Consider the following 19,775-nt stretch of genomic DNA (forward strand, 5'->3'; position numbering starts at 1 on the left):
GATTTTACAAATTTTATAGCATGGGGCAATCCCTCCTAGCAAACTTTTTTTTGTGTGTGTGTGTGTGTATGTCCTGGGGCTTGAACTCATGGCCTGGGCACTGTCCCTGAGATTTTTCTTTTTGTTTGCCAGTTGTGGGGCCTGAACTCAGGGCCTGGGCACTGTCCCTCAGCTCTTCAGCTCAAGGCTAGTGCTCTACCACTTGAGCCACAGCGCCACTTCCAGCTTTTTCTGCTATGTGGTGCTGAGGAATCGAACCCAGGGCCTCATGCATGCAAGGCAAGCACTCTACCACTGAGCCACCTTCCCAGCCCCTGTCCCTGAGATTTTTCTGCTCAAGGCCAGGGCTCTATCACCACAGTTCCATTTCCAGCTTTTTTGGGTGACTAATTGGAAATAAGAATCTCATGCATTTTCCTGCCTGGGCTGGTTTTCAACTGCAGTCCTCAGATCTCAACCTCCTGAGTGGCTAGGAGTACAGTGGTGAGTCAGTAGTGCTGTTTTCTTTTTTTCCCCACATGTGCAATAGTGACAAAATACTGAAAGTGATTACTGGATACCCCTATCCTCCTCCTTTTCCTGTCTCTACTACAGAGGCTAAAAAAGAAAACTCATGGTATCAGCCACTAGTGCAGATGGGGCAGATGTCAGAGCTCTGGCAACGATGCTCTAAGGAGGCCTTCCAGAAATGAAGGAGGAGGAGGAGGTGATGGCCATGTATATGTTGCCCTTCCTTCTTTTCCAGACTGAGGCAGACTTTCCATAGGTTCAGCAGCCATTTTGTAACCATGAGGATGGAAGTAGAGGGACAAAAAAAATTTCCTTTAAAAAAAATGGTACTGGGGCTTTGAACTCAAGGCTTCATGGCTTTTTTGCTCACAGCTGGCACTCTGCTACTAGAATCACAGCTGCTACTTGAATCACAGCTCCGGTTCAGCTTTTTGCTGGTTAACTGGGGATAAGAGACTCTGGGATTTGTCTTCCCAGGCTGGTTTCGAATCTTGATCCTCGGATCTCAGCCTTCTGACTAGCTAGGATTATAAGACAAAAGTTTTCTGCACCTGACTGGCTTGTTGGTTTTATAAAAGTTTTGAACATTTTGTTGTACTAAGCTTAGATCTCATTATGTCATAATGAACAAACAGAAAGTGAATGAATATATCCATCACTAGTTTAAACTTAACATTATCAAATCTATTCTTTATGCATTTCTAAACTGATATAAAAAGGAAAAAAACCCACAGGGAGGACTGTGGTAAAGACTAAATGAGACAATGTGGGCACAATGCTTGATACTCAGGTACGTGGCAAACTTTCAATCAATCCAGACCCATCCAGTAAGAAGAAAGCCACTGGATGGAGCCAGGCAGGAAGCTGGGTGGGGCAGGTCCTACCTCGATCACTGAAGTCATCGACCAGTACAATCTCGGCGACCAGCTCCGGGGGCGAGCGGTTCAGCACACTGTGGACAGTACGCAGGATGGAGGACCAGCCCTCGTTGTGGAAGGGGATAATGATGCTGGTGTTGGGGAGCGTCTCCAGGTAGCGTTTGTTGTTGCAGCTGTAGGGAGACATGTGGAGAGGAGAAATCGAGGACAGGTTTGGATCACTCCAGGTGTCATTATTTAAGCTCCCTTCCTGCCAGGAAGAAGTCACACACTACAAATCCATTCCCTTTCTAGCCATTAGGGAATGAAAGTCAGAGAGACCTTGCTCCCCACCAAGATTTCTTCTCTTTGGCATTCTGGGATCCTGGCTCCACACTGGAATCTACAGAAAAGGCTCCCTGCTCTTGTACAAAGCCACATGTCCATGTGGAGAACAGTTCTCCAGCAACACTTAGCTTCTTTCCATCTGTGACTGTGTGATTTTGAGTAAAGAAAGGATGTCTTGGCCTGTGTTCCTGGCATGGAACTTCTTCTAAAACCTTTATTATTTCCTGAGCAAAAGAAGTACTATTGCAATCTTTAGTTTCAATATTTGAAGCCAAGCGCCAAATAGCTCATGCCTATACTCGTAGCTACTCAGGAGGCTGAGATCTGAGGACTTATGGTTCCAAGCCAGGAACATAGGCCAAGACAACTCTTATCTCCCAATTAACCACTAAAAAGCTGCAAGTGGAGCTGTGGCTCAAAGTGATAGCCTTGAACAAAAAAGCTCAGGGACACACACACACACACACGCGCGCACGCACGCACGCGCACGCACAAATTTGGTGCTTAACTCTGTTTCATGACACCGTTCCAAACTTAACTGGAATATCTTTTATTCTAATGAGTTGTATCTTAGTAGATTCCATGAGGAAGCCTAGTTACTAGAAGACCACACCAGGATTAGCAGAGTGGAACTTTCAACATTCCAGAAAGGAGAGAGAAGCAGGAGATGGAGCTAATCATCCATCAAATCCTGGTGATGAAGTCACTGTAAACAATCCAAACCAAGAGGTTTGGAGCTGGCAAATACATGAAGTAGTGTACTAGGAGGAGGTGGGTATCTAGGAAGAACCCCCAACCAAATCCCACGTCCCTTCCCATAGAACATGTCCTGTGGGGCCTTCTGCCTGGCTCATCATCTTTGTGATCATCACCTTGTGATAATCCTTCATGACAAACTGGAAAAAGGTTCCATGAGTTCTGTGAGTAGCTCTAGCAAATAGATGAGCCCTAATTTAGAGCTGGTTGACTAGAGGTACTAGAGGCCTGAGCTGTTAACTGCTACATAAGGTGGGAGCAGAACTGCAAGACTGAGGCCCTACCTGGGGGAAGTAAATTACAGACCACTCAACTGCAGACAGAACTGATTGTTGGTGATTTTAAAAAGTCCACCTATTTGGTAATGGACAATTCCTTCCTATTACATCATATATCACCACCCCGCCCCCCCCGCCATGTTCCTCTCCCATGGGGAAAACGGTTGATTTATTTTGGTAGTTTTTGGAAGATTAGACTGGATCCTCCTTTTTCCTTCCTGAGCTCTGCTTTCTACCAGCCATGTGAGCATTGAAAAATCACTAAAATACACAAAGGAATTAATGTATTATGGTCTATTAAACCTCTAGCTGGCGTTCAAGTTTGTTTTTTCTTTGTTTGTTTAAATTAGTGTCAAAACTAAGTCCATATACTGCATGTGACTAATGTATTTCCCAAGTTTCTTTTTTATAAATTGTCCCTCCCCCCGCCCCCCCCACCACCGTGATACGTGTAATTCATTTGTTGAAGAAACTGGGCCATTTGTCCTGCAGGGGCTCTTATAGTCTGCATCTTGTTGCAAGGCTAGTGCTCTGCCACTTGAGCTCCATCTCCATTTCCGGTGCTTTGGTAGATTAATTGTAGGTTAGAGTCTCATGGACTTTCCTGTCCAGGCTGTGGTCTTCAGAGCCTCCTGAGTAGCTAGGATTATAGGTGTGAGCCACCAATGCTGGCTTAATGTTTTCTTTTGGTGGCACTAGAATTTGTACTGAAAGCTTTGCCCTTGCTAGGGAGACACTCTACCACTGGACCATCCCCACAGCTTTTAGAATTTTATCTATCGGGATTGCTTTTTACATTCTAATTTTGATGGAATATTATTGTTGTTGTTGTTATTATTATTTGTTGGTAATGGATCTTGAACTCTGGGCCTGGGTGCTGTCCTTGAGCTCTTCACCTCAAGGCAAGCACTCTACCGCTTGAGCTATAGCGCCACTTCCGGCTTTTTCTGTTTATGTGGTACTGATGAATTGAACCCAGGGCCTCATGCATGCACTGAGCCACCTTCCCAGCCCCGGAATATTATTTTTTTAATTATGAAAATGATTTACACAGTTTCAAAGTCAAAAAATCTAAGAAAAGAAAATTGAAAGATTAATATTTTTATTCCTATCGTTGCATCTAGTGTTCTCTTTCCTTCTAGTAACCCATTTTGTGGTTAATCCTTGCATTGCTTTATTCCCTTAACATAGCAACTGCATATTTATAAGCTATCTCCCTGAATTTTCTTTTCTCCCTTTCCTCCCCAACTTCTCTTTCTGTTTTATTGTGCTGGTTTGGAGGCTTAAACTCAAAGCTTGGCACTGTCTCTGAGCTTTTTTGCTCTAGGCTAGCACTCTACCACTTTAGCCACAGCTCCAGTTCCAGGTGTTTGTTGGAGATAAAAATTCTCATGGACTTTCCTGCCAGGGCTGGCTTTGCACCATGAGTCTCAGATCTGATTATAGGCATGAGTGACACGTCTTCCTGACTTGCATGGCTTCCTGATCTTCTCTAAATACATGGTAGCATATTTCTTTTTCATCTCACAACTTATTTTTGCATTCCAAAAGATGTCTACCATTTTTATTTTTAAAAAGAATTTGGTATGTTCAACTGAAAGAACAATAAGTAAGATTTTATAGCATGTAAGCTTAGTTATTTTCTAAGTTTTATTATTTTGCCTCAGGAGGGAAAGGGGATGGCAGGAGGGAGGCCATTTAGCTTCTAAGCAGTGATTCTGCCAGTGGACTAGAGGCCTTAGCACCACCAGGAGCTTACTGGAACACAAAGTTTTGGCCTATGGAAGCTGGCTTACTTTTTGCAAATGACATAATTTCATTCTTCTTTCTGGCTGAATAATACTCCACTTTATGTATAAACCACATCTTAAAAAAAAAATCAACCAGTTGTAGGGCATCTAGGCTGGTTTCATAACTTGGCTGTTTGTGAATAGTGCTACAATAAAGATGGATATGCAAGCATCTCTACTGTGTTCTGACTTACATTCCTACAGATAAATGCTTAGCAGTGGTACTAGTGAATCATACAGTAGTTTTATTGTTAGATTTTTGAGGAACCTTTAGATTGACTTCCACAATGGTTGCACAAGTTTACATTCTGACCAACACTATATAATGTTTCTTTTTGTCTAACAGCCTGCCTGGCATTTGTGGCCATCATTCTAACTAAGGTGAGATGAAATCTCAATTTTATTTTACTTTAGTTGTATTTTCTCTCTGGTCAGGGATGTTGAACATTTCTTCATGTATTTCTTCATTTGAGATGTGCTTGTCTGGCTTATTGGTCCATTTATTAATTGGGCTAAGGATTCATTGGGTACAGTTTTCTGAACTCCCTGTATATTCTGTTTAGTGAACCTTTGTCAGATGAATAGATGGCTAAGATTTTCTCGTATTCTATCCTCTATCTCTTTGGCCTAGTGACCATTTACTATTCAGAAGTTGCTTTAGTTTGATGCAATCCCATTTGTCAATCCTTGCTCTTAGTTGCTGAGCTGTAAGAGCTATTTTGGAGTTCTATTCAGGATGTTATTGCCTCTCCTTCTATCTTCCTTATGATCTCCTGAAGTTCCAGGTCTTACACTAGGGTCTTTGAACTGCTTTGAATTGGTGATAGTACATGATGAGAAGCAGGGTTCTGGCTTGTCTTTTCCATGGTAGTACAGCCATTTTTAGAAAATTAGTTCTGCCAATCTGTGAGCCTGAAAGGTCTATCTTCTGGTGACTCCTTTGATTCCATTCTTCAGTGATTTGATAGCTTTTGTGGTAGAGATCTCCCATATGGTTTAAATTTATTCCTAGATGTTTGATTATTGTGGTGGTACTGAGAATTAACTCAGGGCCTCGAGCTGGCTCAGCAGATACTCTTATCACTTGACCCATGCCCCCAAACCCTGTATCTCGTTATTTTCTTTTTTTTTTTATGAGTAATTTCTTTTTATTGTGAAAATACTGTACAGAGGGGTTACAATTACATGGGCAAGATAATGAGTACATTTCTTATCAAGCATTGTAGCCTGCTCCTTTGTTTCCCCTTCCCATCCTCCCCCTGCCCCCCGACCCAATCCTTCCTGCTCCCCCCCAATACTGTATTTTTATAACCTTATTTTCTTTCTTCCATTAGAATTACCACTCCTTCAGCAAACACCATTTAATGTCTTCTTCTTTTTATTTTTTTTTAATTTTTTTTATTGTAAAGATACTATACAGAGGGTTACAGTTACATGAGTGAGGTAATGAGTACACTTCTTCTTGAACATTGTTACCCCCTCCATTGTTTTTCCCCTACCATCCCCTCCCTCCCTCCCTTCCCCAAGGTTCTTTTTTTTTTTTTTGATTGTGATTAAGTGATTACTTAATTTCCGGAAATTCACAGTATTATGGAATAATGATGCTCATTTAAAGTCACAAGTTCATTCTAACTTTCCTGGAGCAAATTGTCTATCACAGTCTGTAATATATAACGGTGCTCACATGTTATATACCATGTATGTGAGCAGCAGCATGGGGATATTTGGTAGTGGTGGGTTCAACCAGATGAGTGGGAGTTCTTTGTTTCTTAAGTCCTGTTAGTTTTGTCATATCACCTAACATTTTGGATTTATCATCCACTTATCAGGGAGACCATGTACTGTTTGTCTCTTCGTTCTTGGCTTACCTCACTCAACATGATTCCTTCTAGCTCCACCCATTTCCCTGCAAATGCCATTATTTTGTCATTTCTAATGGCTGCACAATATTCCATTGTGTATAGATACCACAATTTTTGGATCCATTCATCTGTGGTGGGGCATCTAGGTTGTTTCCATATCCTAGCTATTGCAAACAGTGCTGCAATAAACATGGAGGTGCACGTGTCCTTGTATATTGGTTCCTGTTGTTCAGGGTAGATGCCTAGAAGTGGTATGACTGGGTCGTAAGGGAGGTCAATCTTTAGCTTTCTAAGGACCCTCCAAGACTGCTTTCCAAAGTGGTTGTATGAGTGTACATTCCCACCAGCAGTGTAATAGCGTTCCTCGTTCTCCACATCCCCTCCAGCATTTGTCGTTGGCTGATTTGTGGATGTGGGACATTCTGACTGGGGTAAGGTGGTATCTCAGGGCTGTCTTTATTTGCATTTCCTTCACCACCAGGGATGATGAACATTTCCTCATGTGTTCCTTTGCCATTTTTATTTCTTCATTTGAGAAGTCCCTCTTTAGTTCCCTTGCCCATTTAGTAATTGGTTTGTTAGGTTTGGGAGGGATTAGTTTCTTGAGTTCCCTGTATATACAGGATGTTAACCCCTTGTCTGATATATTGCTGGTAAATATTTTTTCCCAATTAGTTGGTTGTCTTTCTAGCTTGGTTGCGATAGCTTTATCTGTGCAGAAGCTTTTTATTTTAAGGTAGTCCCATTTGTCGAGTCTCTCTCCAACTTGTTGTGACCCTGGGACTCTGTTCAGGAAGTTCCTTCCTGTGCCTATTAGTTCAAGTGTCTCTCCTACTCTGTCCTGCAGTAGTTTCAGAGATTCAGGTTTAATGTTAAGGTCTTTAATCCATTTTGAGTTGATGTTGGTGCATGGTGATAGGCTGGGGTCCACTTTTAGTTTTCTGCATGTGGCTGCCCAGTTTTCCCAGCACCAGCGGTTGAAGAGGCTGTGTTTCTTCCATTGTATGTCTTTGGCTCCTTTGTCGAATATCAGCTGGCTGTAGGCCTGTGGATTTATTTCTGGATCTTCTATTCTGTTCCATTGGTCTTCGGGTCTGTTTTTGTGCCAGTACCATGCTGTCTTTGTTATTATAGCTCTGTAGTAGAGTTTGAAGTTCGGCATGGATAGCCCTCCCATATTGTCTTTATCTCCTAGAATTGTTTTCGCTATTCTAGGTCTTTTGTTGTTCCATATGAATTTTTGGACTGTTTTCTGTATTTCAGTGATGTACGTCATTGGGATTTTAATAGGAATTGCGTTGAATTTGTATATTAGTTTTGGAAGTATTACCATCTTTACTATATTAAGTCGGCCTATCCAGGAGCATGGGAGGTCTTTCCATTTCCTAGTGTCTTCTGCAATTTCTTTCTTTAACTTTTTGTAGTTCTCATTAAATAGTTCTTTTACATCTTTGGTTAATTCCTAAATATTTTATTTTTCGGGAGGTTATTGTGAATGGGGTTGCTCCCTTTATTTCCCTCTCTTCCTGTACATTATCAGTGTATAGGAAGGCAACTGATTTTTGTGGGTTTATTTTGTATCCTGCTATTTTGCCGAAGTGATTTATGATTTCTAAGAGTTTGGGGATGGAGTTTTTGGGATCGTGGAGGTATAGTATCATGTCGTCTGCAAAAAGGGATAGCTTAACTTCTTCTTTCCCTATGTGGATCCCTTTAATGTCTTTTTCTTGCCTTATTGCCCTGGCTAAGGGTTCTAGGACTATATTGAAGAGGAGTGGAGACAGTGGGTATCCTTGCCTTGTTCCTGATTTTAGGAGAATTGGTTGTAGCTTTTCCCCATTAAGTATATATTGGCTACTGGTCTGTCATAAATGGCTTTTATTGTTTTTAGAAATGTTCCTTCTATTCCTATTTTCTCCAGAGCTTTTAGCATGAATGAATGTTGAATTTTGTCAAAGGCCTTTTCTGCATCTGTAGCGATAATCATGTGATTCTTGACCTTGGCTCTGTTGATATGTTGGATTACATTTATTGACTTACGTATGTTAAACCATCCCTGTGTCTCTGGGATGAAGCCTACCTGGTCATAGTGAATTATTTTTTTTATGTGTTTCTGGATTCTGTTAGCTAGAATCTTGTTAAGGATCTTTGCATCTGTGTTCATCAAGGAGACTGGCCTGTAATTCTCCTTTTTGGTTGGGTCTTTGCCTGGTTTGGGGATGAGTGTGATATTGGCTTTGTAGAATGAGTTTGGGATAGCTCCCTCCTTCTCTGTTTCTTTGAAGAGCTTGAGGAGTATGGGTATTAGTTCTTGTTTAAAGGTCTTATAGAATTCTGCTGTGAATCCATCTGGTCCGGGGCTTTTTTTTGTTGGAAGACTTTTGATAGCTTCCTGTATCTCATTATAGGATATTGGCTTATTTAATTGGTTAACTTCTTCTTTGCTCAGTTTGGGCAACTTGTATTTCTCTAAAAATGCATCCATTTCTGCTAGATTTTCTTTCTTTAGAGAGTATAGCTTTTGAAAGTAGTCTGTTAGAATTGTTTGGATATCTTGGGTACGTGTTGTGATGTTTCCCGTGGCATCCCTAATCCTATTAATATGGGTTTCCTCTCTTCTTTTTTTAATTAATCTAGCCAATGGGCCATCAATTTTGTTTATTTTTTCAAAGAACCAGCTTTTTGTTTGATTTATTTTGGTTATGGTTTTCTGATTTTCTAATTGGTTAATCTCTGCTTTTAATTTGGTTATCTGGCTTCGTCTAGTAGCTTTAGGTCCCATTTTTTCTTGTTTTTCTAGCTGTTTTAATTGCAACATGAGATTATTTACTTGGTCTGTCTCCATTCTCTTGATGTGGGCACTGAGGGCAATAAATTTGCCCCTCAGGACTGCTTTTGCTGTGTCCCACAAGTTTCTTTGTGAGGTGTTTTCATTTTCATTGAGTTGTAGGAAATGCTTTATTTCTTCTCTGATCTCTTCTGTTATCCAGGCATTGTTAAGGAGTGTGCTGTTCAATTTCCATGTATTAGAGAAATTTCTGCGGTATGCTTTGTTATTGAGAGCTAGCTTGATTCCACTGTGGTCAGATAGGATACAGGGGATTATGTCGATCCCTTTGTATTTGCTTAAGTTCCTTGCATGAACTATGATATGGTCTATTTTGGAGAAAGTTCCGTGAGCTGCTGAGAAGAATGTGTACTGTGTTGTTTTAGGGTGAAATACTCGGTAGATGTCAGTTAATTCCGCTTGCAGTATGGCCTCTCTTAATTCGGTAGCTTCTTTGCCAATCCTTTGGTTGGTAGACCTGTCCTTTGGTGAGAGTGGTGTGTTAAAGTCTCCTAGTATTATCGTATTGGGATCTATTTTATTCTGTAAGTTTGAGAGCATTTATTTGACATATCTGGGTGCACCAATATTTGGGGCATATAAGTTGATGATGGTTATATCCTCCTCTTGGATTGTTCCCTTTATTAATATGTAGTGTCCGTCCTTGTCTTTCTGTACTGATTTTAATGAAAAGTTTATTTTGTCAGATATCAGGATAGCTACACCTGCTTTCTTACTGGGGGTGTTTGATTGGTAGATCCTTTTCCACCCCTTCACTCTGAGTTTGTTTGTATGTTTGGCTGAGAGGTGGGTCTCCTGAAGGCAACAGATGGATGGGTCTTGTTTTCTGATCCAGTCCTCAGTTCGTTTTCTTTTAATTGGTGAATTCAGCCCATTTATATTTAGAGAAAGTATAGAGAGATGCATTGTTGTCCCTGCCATTCCGTTTGCCTAAGTTTTTCTTCTTTCCTTTCCTCCTGTGCTTGCTCAGTTAGACTTTGAGTAACGCCTGTTTGGGGCAGGCCCCAGTTCCTGGTTGCTTTCTTCAGGTTGTGTCCCCCCTTTTAGAATTCTTTGTAATGCTGGCTTAATGTTTATGTATTCATTTAGTTTTTCTTTGCTATTAAAAGTTTTCAGTTCTCCATCGAATGTGAATGCTAGCTTTGCCGGATATATCAGTCTGGGTTGGCAGTTATTGGCTCTCAGGGCTCATATGGTGCTTTCCCAGGCTTTTCTTGCATTCATTGTTTGTGTGGAGAGATCTGCAGTGATTCTTATTTTTTTCCCGTTGTAGTATAGCTCCTTCTTCATTTTTGCTGCATGCAGGATTGTTTCCTTGTTATTCAGATCTATCATTTTTACTATAATGTGTCTAGAAGTGTTTCTCCTGGGGTCTTGCTTGTTGGGTGTTCGATAAGCTTTTGTGATGTAGTTAAAATGGTCGTATTTGAGGTGGGGGAAAATTTTCATTGATTATATTGTTAAATAGGTGTTGCATTCCCTTGCTCTGGAATTCCTCACCTTCATCCACTCCAATTATGCGAAGTTTAAATTTTTTAGCATTATCTGCTTGCTCTTGAATATCCCTTTGGTTTAATTTGAGTGATTTTTCCATATCTGTCACTTTTTGGTCCAGTTGGTGTATTCTGTCTTCTGTATCTGACACTCGACCTTCCATTTCATTCACTCTGTTGATCGTGGCTTCTATTGTGGTTTGCATGGAGGAAATGGATCCCTTTATGGATTCAATGTTGGTTCTCAGAGTACTGATCTCACCTCTCAATGAGGTATGCATTACCTCTAATTTGGCGTTTATCTCACTTCTTACTGAGGTTTGTGCAGCTTCTATTTTTGCATGCATCTCTTGTTTGATACCCTGTATCTCTTTGGATAGTTCATCCTTGTGCTCTTTCAATTTCTGATCAATTTCTCGCTTTATTTCTTGAGTCATTGCCTCCAGCAACCCTTGGATGTAGCTTTTGTCTTCCATTCCTGCTTTGCTCCCACTGGGGCTCTCCCCTGCGTGGCTGCTAGCTTTTCAGGTGAGCTTGCTGTCCTGGGTGGTGGTAAACCTTGTGATTTTTCTCTGTGATTTTCGCATGGAGGTTCAGGAGACTGCTCTTCAATTTTGTTTTGGTGTGTCTGTCTTTGCTTGGTTGCTGATTCTGTATTGGTAGAGAGAGTCTGTGCCTGATCTGGGTTCTGTTGGGAGCCTATTTCCAGCTGCTATTCTGACTTACTTAGGATTCTCAGCTCTCTGCTGTAGATTGCTGGCAGTTCCCACCTTTGGAAGGGTTGAGCAGCCTAGACTGCTTGTGTTTGCTCCTACGGGTGCTCTTGTGAAGGACAGATGCTCTGGATGCACTCTCCCAAATATTGGAGTCTGCTATGAGCTCCTGATGTGTTTTTGTTTGTTTGTTTTGGGCTGGTTGTGGGCTTGAACTCTAGGTTTGGGTGCTGTCCCTCAGCTTTTCAGCTCAAGGCTGGCACCCTACCATTTGAGCCACAGCACCACTTCTGACCCTTTTTGCTTTTGTGATGCTGAGGAATCAGATCCAGGGCCTCATACATCCAAGACTATCACTCTATTGCTGAGCCGCCTTAACAATCTGAGCTCCTGCTTACTATCAGGTGCTGGCAGCCTGTGTTGCCCAATTCCCAGTCTAGGGTATATGGGTGGAGTTTTGGTGGGGTTTGGGCTTCTCTTGTCCTGGGCCTCCAGGTCTTTTGTTGTCACAGGCGTGCTTCCTGGGGAGTGTTGTTTCCTTGTTTTCTCCCCTCTGTTGAGGCGTATGCTCAGCTTTTTACTTCAATTGGGAGGAGTTGGTTGTGTTGTTCAGGCGCCGGATCCCCGGGCCTGGTTCCGGCCCCAGCCTGGAGCGCGCTTGTTAGGCCTGTGCTGATGTGTATACCACCTAGGTTATGCAGCCTGGAGCGCACTCGTTAGGCCTGTGCTGATGTGTATACCACCTAGGTTATACAGCCTGGGGGACACAGTTCAAATTTCTTCTACTGTTGGTAGTCTTGACCCAGGGGCGCTGTTCCTGGCTTGGGCATTTAAGCTCCCTTCCAGGGGTGCTCTTGCTCTAGCCTGGCCAGCTGAGTGTGCTCCACGGGCTGGTGGAGCTCTCAAACAGTTCCCAGTTTTAGTGGGTCCTGTGGTCCGGGTGTTGGGGTAGGGAGTCTAGGTCAGGGTCTGGGGATTCCCTCCAGCTGTGGTCTCCCTTGAGGGATACACTTCCCCTGTGGGGTACTCACCCTGGAGCTGGTTGTTTCTGTGTGGTGTAGGTCGTCAGTTGTTGTTGCAATCCGGGCTGGGTTGGGCGGTGGTGGCTCTGTGTGATTCTTTTCTGTCTCTGCCTCTGTCGAAGCTGTCGGGTCAAAAGTGTCCACGCTCAGGCAGTTTCTTCGCGGTACCTCTGGGGCCAGAGCGCCCCGCCGGGTCGTTGTGATCGCGATCGGGCGGGCGGGTGGTCTGCCGACAGGTCCCTTTGTCGCGCTGCTGGTGCCATGCGGCTTTGGCGGGATGGAGCCTCTCTGCTCGGGTGGAGAGTGAGGGGTGGGGGTGGGATCCTCGTGGAGACTCCCGGCTGGTAGGTTTCTCTGTTCCTGGCGATCCGCTGTTCTGCAAACCGGTACCTGGTGATCTGAAAGCGGCCCCCTGTGTCTCTGCTGTGTCTCTGGGGCTCCTGCAGCCCCCGCCGGGCCGGCTGGCCGGCGGCTTGTCGCACTGCCGCGCAGCCAGTAAAGGTTGGGGGAGGGGTCTTCGCTTTTCTCTGTTCTGAAATTCTTCTTTTCCTCTCTTTCTTTTTTTGTTGTTCTCCGCCTCTGGTTTTTCTCTGAGTGTTCGTCTTTTTGTTGTTGTCGGTCTCTTGGGGAGATTAAGCGTTGGAACTCGAACTCTCTTTTTGGTTGGAGAGAGCTGTGGCGTTTCCCTACTGCCCCGTCGCCATCTTGGTCCCCCCTCTCTCGTTATTTTCGATATAGAGGCTCTCTTTTGTTTTTTTGCCAGGGTTGTGGCAGTGTTTGATTCTTTTGTGCTCAAGACTAGCACTCTACTACCACTTGAACCACTGGTCTACTTCCCATGTTTTGCTGATTAGTTGACAATAAGAGTCTCATGGAGTTTCCTGCTCAAGCTGGCTCTGAACTGCAATTCTCAGAGAGCAACCTCATGAGTTGTTAGAATTATAGGAATGAGTAGCACCAGGTAGGTCTCACTTATTTTTTGTCAAGCCTGGCCGGGTTTTTCTCATGCTATTGGGGATGATTGATGTCATTGACTGAGATACAATCTCATAAATTTGTATGCCCACACTAGCTTTAAACTATGATCTCTTGATCTTTGCTTCCCCTCCCATGTAGCTGGGATTATAGGCCTGATCCACCATTGCCCAGTAATACTTTCTTGAGGCTATAATGAATATAATTATTTTCCTGATTCTTTCCCAGTTGATTTATTGTTGACGCGTAGAAAAATGGTTGATTTTTGTGTATTCAGTTTAGTGTACTGCTACTTTGTTCCAAGTGTTTTTAAGTGTTTATCTAAAAGTTTTTGGTGGAGTTTTAAGGATCTTTTATATTATCTGCAAATAGGGATAGTTTGATTTCTTCCTTCCTTATTTGAATCTCCTTTATTTCTTTCTCTGGCTTTATTGCCCTGCCTCGGAATTCTAGTCATATATTGAACGGGAGTAGAAAGAGTGGATATCCTTGTCTTCTTTCCGACTTTACAGAATATGGTTTCTTTGGGTTGGAGGCATGGCTTATGTGGTAGTCTTAGTCAATGAGTGAAAGTGTCAGGTACCGAGTTTTAGTCCCGGTCACAGACCAAAAGAAAACAGAAAATGGTTTCAGTTTTTCACCATTTAGTATGATTTTAGCTATAGGCTTGTCATGTATGACTTTTATTATGTTGATATATAGTCATTCTATTCCTAATTTCTTCTAATTTTGTCAAAGGGTTTTTCCTTCCTCTATTGAGATGAACATGTGGTATTTGTAATTATTTGCATCTGCTGAACCATCCTTGCATCCTCGAATGAAAGCAATGTGATTATAATATAGGATCTAGTTAAGGTGCTGATGAATTTGATTTTATTGAAAAATTTTGCGACTGTACACATCAATAAAATTTTTATCTTTTTCTTGTTTTGCAACTTTATGCAGTTTTGCTATTAGGGTAATACTGGCTTTGGGAAATTAGTTTGATAGTATTCCTTCCATTGTATTTGGGGGATAGTTTTAGGAGAATTGGTATTTGTTCACCTTAAAAGGTCTGGTAAAATTCAGCAAAGAATCCACTTGATCCTCAGCTTCTTTTTGTTGAGACTTTTTTTGTTAGTCATGGGTCTTGAACTCTGGGCCTGGGCACAGGATCTCAGCCTCCTAAGTAGCTAGGATTATAGGCATGAGCCACCAGTGGCCAGCAAGAGATTCTTTACTACTATTTCAAACTTGCTAATTATTATAGACATGCTTAATCTGTTCACATCTTGTTTTATATTGGTGTGTCATATGTGTCAAAGAATTTATCTGTTTCTTCTTGATTTTTCCCATTTTTTTTAGATTTAAAGTTTCATATCCCAATAATCTGAATATTATTGGTGTCTGTATAATATCTGCCTTTACATCTCTGATTAGCTTCAGTCTTCTTTCTACTTTAGGTTAGGTTGGCTAAAGGTTGGTCTACCTTGCTTATCTTTTTGAAGAACCAACTCTGTCTCATTGATGTGTTATTTTAGTCTCCATTTTATTAATTTCTGCTCTAATTTTTATTATTTGTCATTCTTCTGGTGTTGGGGTGGGCTTGTTCACATTTTTGTCAGAGCCAAGCAACTTCATTAAGTTGCTTATTTGAGCTCTCTCCGCGTATCTGATGAAGGCACTCACAGCTATAAATGTTCCTGTTAGTATGGTCTTTGCTATGTCCCGAAAAGTTGTTCTTTCATCTTCATTTGACCTAGGAATTTTTTATTTATTTCTTTCCTCAAATTTCTTTGGTGATCCACTGATCGTTCAAAAATATGTTGTTCGATCTCCATGAGTTAGATGGTTTTTGTTGCTATTGATTTCTCATTTTAGTCCAATAATGCCTGTCAGGATACAGGAAACTTTTCTTTTTTCTATTTCCCGAGACATGTGTTATGAGCCTAAAATATGCTCTATTTTTGAAAGAGTTCCATAGGCTGCTGAGGAAAATGTATAGTCTTCAGCTGTAGGGTGAAATATTTATAGATGTCTATTAAGTTCATCAATGGTATTGTTGAGATCTAACATGCCTTGGTCAAATGTTCTGTCTGGATGTTCCATCTACTGGTGAGAGTATTGAGGTCACATATTATTACTATATCTTGACTTATCTGTCCCTATGTGTTATATTTCCTTTATGAACATAGGGCACCAGCATTGAGTACATATATATGTATATATACACATACATATATGTACATACATATATACATACATATATATGTATATACTGACTGTTTTATTTGCTTCTTAATGGATTGTTTCCCTTCAGTATGTAGTATCCTTCTTTATTTCTTCTGACTACTTGTTGCTTGAAATTGGCCTTGACCCAGATGAGTACAGCTAGCCCTACTTGTTTTTGACCTCTGCTTGTTTGGTATATTTCTTCCATCCTTTCACTTTTAGTCCGTGTAGGGTTTTTGTGTCTTTCTAGTAGAAAATAAATGATCAGATCCTGATTTTTAATTTAATCAATCAATTTGTGTCTTTTTATTGGAGAGTTAAGCCTGTTTACATTTAGAGTAATGAATGAGAGGTATGTTCTTTCTCCTGTGGTTCTGGTTCTTAAAAACAAAAAACCAAAAGCCCAATTTTTCCAAGTTAACTCTAGTGTTGTCTGTTTTCTTTTTTCACCATTATTCATCATTGTTTTGTGTTGCTTTTCTGGGTGAAGCTCATTTGATATTTTCTTAGTATTTTTGTGTTCCTCCATTCTCCTTTTAAACCAGAAAATACTTGCTGAATGAACAGATAGATGAGTGATCTCCAGTCAGCCTTTTTTTTTTTAACCTCACATTCTACATTCTTATATCTCTCCTGCTTTGTAGATGTTTCTGGGTTTCTCTTGCAGAAAATGATCTTGTTCCTACCTGTGGGAGCTGGTGGGAGCGAAGAGGAGCATCATTGATATCACACCACATGATGAGCTCTGGCTCAGGACACCTGGTACCTATGGTAGGAGAAGGGATTGCCTTGGGCCCAAAAGAGACCTAGGATCAGGCAGGCTCAAAAAGAACACATGTCTACTTTGTCTCCAGATGGAAGCAAGTTAGGATTCCCCCTCTCAAGACACCAAGCTTTAATCCCTAGAACCTATGAAAATATTTCCTCACAAAGCAAAGGGGTTTAACTGATGAGATTGAGGTCAAAGACCCTGAGATGGGTTTAAGGATCCTGATTATCCAGGAAGCTCCAGTGTAGACACAGGGGTTTCTAAAGTACAGACCTGTCTGTCTGGTGACCAAGATTTGGAGTGTGAGTGGCTGAGCCTGCCAGCACTGGCTCTGTAGATGGAGGAAGAGGGCTGGCAATCAAGGATGGTAGCAGGACTGGACCAGTCCTTGGGCCAGTCAGCAAGGGTACTGGAGCTTCAGTACTGCCACCGACCAAGATGAATAAGCTTCCCCTGGAGCCCTTGGGAAAGTATGTAGCCTTGCCACTACATTCACTTTTAGCCCAGGGAGCCATGTTAACCTTGTGACCTACAGAAGTGTAGAAATAAGTCTGTTCTTTAAAATGGTAAAAATAAAGTGTAGCCGGGTGCCACTGGCTCATACCTGTAATCCTAGCTACTCAGGAGACTTAGATCTGAGGATCATGGTTCAAAGCCAGCCCAGGCAGGAAAGCCCGTGAGATTCTTATCTCCAATAAACCACTAGAAAACCACAAGTGGCGCTGTGGCTCAAGAGGTAGAGCGCTGGCCTTGAGCTGAAGAGCACAGGGATAGCACCCAAGCCCAGAGTTCAAGCCCCATGACTGACCAAAAAAAAAAAATTGTACATTGTGTTATGATTCTACATGTGTGATACATTTTATGGTACTATAGAAAACCATTACTCTCCAGGAGTCATTCTCCATACCATTCTGTCCAGTATGTGACTGAGTTACAAAATATCAAAATAGTGGAAGATCATACACAACCCCCCTCATGGCTGTTTTTCTCTTTCTTTCCCCCCTCCCTGTCTCATTTCCTCTCTCCTTCCTTCTTACTTCCTATCCCCTTCTTCCTTTCTTCTTTCTGTCCTCCCACCCCGTCTCCTCTCTCCTCTCCCTCCTTTCTTTCCTCCATCCCTGTCTTCTTCCCTACCCTTTCTTTCTTCTCTTTCTTCAATTGGAGACTGAGCCCCAGTCCTTGGACATGCTAGGCAAATGCTCAATCACTTAATCCATGCCTCTGGATCTTTTGCTCATTTTTCTTGTTTTCAGACATGGTCTCACTACCTTTGTCTAGATAGGCCTACCACTCATGATCCTCCTAATCTCTGCTTCCTGAGTAGCTGGGATTACAAATGTGTATCATCATACCTGGCTCTCTAGATTTTCTTAAAAATATGGGCAACGCCACCCAGATCCTTCAGAGGCAGTGATGAGCTACAGGGGAGAGTAGATGGGCCTCTCAGTGGGAGTAAATGCCATTTGAAACACTGCCCACCCCCCCCGCCCCAATAACTGCTGCCACCCATGAGAGACTCCAAAGAGTGGTAAGCTTTCTAGAGGAAATGTGTGACATTTTAGGATGATGCATGGACCAATAGTGTGCCACTACAGACCACTGCTAAGTGTCAAATGGGGCATGTAACTTCCTCTAAAATGCACCCAACAGCACAGTGGGCCTGGAGAGAGGGTTGGGTGGATGTATGATCAAGGGAGGAGAGTGTTCGTTCTATAACCTAGAACGGACATGGGAACATGGTGCCTACCTCATAGTCCTTTCCATTTCTCTGTCTGAGAATTTTCAGAAAGAAATATTGAACTGGCTGGTTTCTGTAGGCTTAATTTCAAATTCTACCTCTGCTGGAGGCACCAAGGGAAGTGGCAAAGGACAAGTGTACCTCACCGCCACCACGCAACCCTCAGGTCTCTCAGGCAGGATATGGCACCAGACATCTGGCTGTGAGCTCTTTTCCATGTCTGTGAACTGGATTCTGAATCCTAGAAGCCTCCTCCGGATGGCCAAGAAGTCTCTCCCTTTGGGGCCTTCCAGCTTTCCTTCATGTCTCCTCTCGTTCTTCCACCTTGCTGTCTTTTCCATCTCTCCAGGCCCTTTGATCATGTCAGCTAGTACTCTCTGGAAAACTTCCAGTTCATTATGCTGACTTTCACAAATCAATGAAAGCATCTCTTCTTAAAAAAAAAAAAAAATCACTCTCCTTTAACTCAGTCCTTTCTTGCCATGAATGACAGGTGCTACCTAGTTTCCTATACAAGTTCCTGCCTTCCACCCAATTTCACAGGAGGCTTGCTCTTATTGAAGCAGCTGGGAGGTATGTGCTGTAATAAGTTGCCTAAAGTCCAGCTGTTACCCAGCAGAGAGCTAGACTTCCCCAGAGCTGGTCCTGGGTGCTAGGAGGCTACTAGGAGATACATAAATACCATCCTACATTAAGGGACGTAGACAAGACTGAATTTACTTCTGATTTAATTCAATTGTGGAGTTAAAGATTATTCTGAACTCAAAAAGACTCAGCTGGGATCACAGCCTTGAATATATATGTCTCTGCCTCTCTGGGCTCCATCCCCACATCTTCCCTATGTCTCACCCTCCTGTATTCACTCATTCACTTATTTACTAAACAAACACAAAGCTGCCCCTTGATTTTTTTTTCCCCATGAGCAATGAATACTCTTCTGTTTGGTCCCAGCTTGGTAGAGGTCCTTTGTTCAAACACAAAATCGTAGCATACACTCAAATGATTCTCTCCAGTATTCCCCAGAGACCCTGGCCCCACACACAGGAGACTTTTCTGCCTGGGCTGGCTTTGAACTACAATCCTCAGATCTCACTTAGCTACTTAAGTAGTGAGGATCACAGGTGTGCGCCACTAGGCACCTGGCTCGTAGAGCTGTTGTGAGTGATAAACAAGAAAAATCCCTTTCCCAGAAACCTTTGGGAAGTACTCCAAAGAATATGGTGTATGAATATAGGACTAGGGTCCCACTTCTATTGTACAGAGGCTGGTGTGGCTACCACGGCAAGGAAGCCAGGCAAAACCCCACATATGTCTGATGGATTACAGAACACCTTTTCTCCTCTCCTCTCATGTCTGCCATTGTGGAATTTGTACAAGACACTTCAGTGGAGTTTGGATTTTTTTGTATGAGGTCCCCCCTCATACAAGGCCTAGGCACTGTTCCTGAGCTTTTTTTGTTCAAGGCTAGCATTCGGCTAGCATTCTACCACTTAAGCTACAGCTCCTGGCTGTGTGTGTGTGTGTGTGTGTGTGTGTGTGCGTGCTACAGCTCCTGGCTGTGTGTGTGTGTGTGTGTGTGTGTGCGCGCACGCTTCCTTGAGAATA

The 19,775-nt window shown here is 42.4% G+C and overlaps 1 protein-coding gene across 1 annotated transcript in view; it reads right to left on the minus strand.

Moving 5' to 3' along the window:
• Window positions 1-19,775, minus strand: part of LOC138824966 (polypeptide N-acetylgalactosaminyltransferase 10) — a 251,441-nt gene that overhangs the window by 95,153 nt on the left and 136,513 nt on the right. Inside the window, exon 4 of the mRNA XM_070019359.1 lies at window positions 1,395-1,561. Within this exon, the coding sequence (XP_069875460.1) occupies window positions 1,395-1,561 (167 nt within the window). The remainder of the gene's footprint in view (window positions 1-1,394; window positions 1,562-19,775) is intronic.

This window comes from Dipodomys merriami, unplaced genomic scaffold (assembly GCF_024711535.1).
Source record: "Dipodomys merriami isolate MVZ:Mamm:240054 unplaced genomic scaffold, mDipMer1.0.p SCAF_130, whole genome shotgun sequence".
NCBI classification, from domain to species: Eukaryota; Metazoa; Chordata; class Mammalia; order Rodentia; family Heteromyidae; genus Dipodomys; species Dipodomys merriami.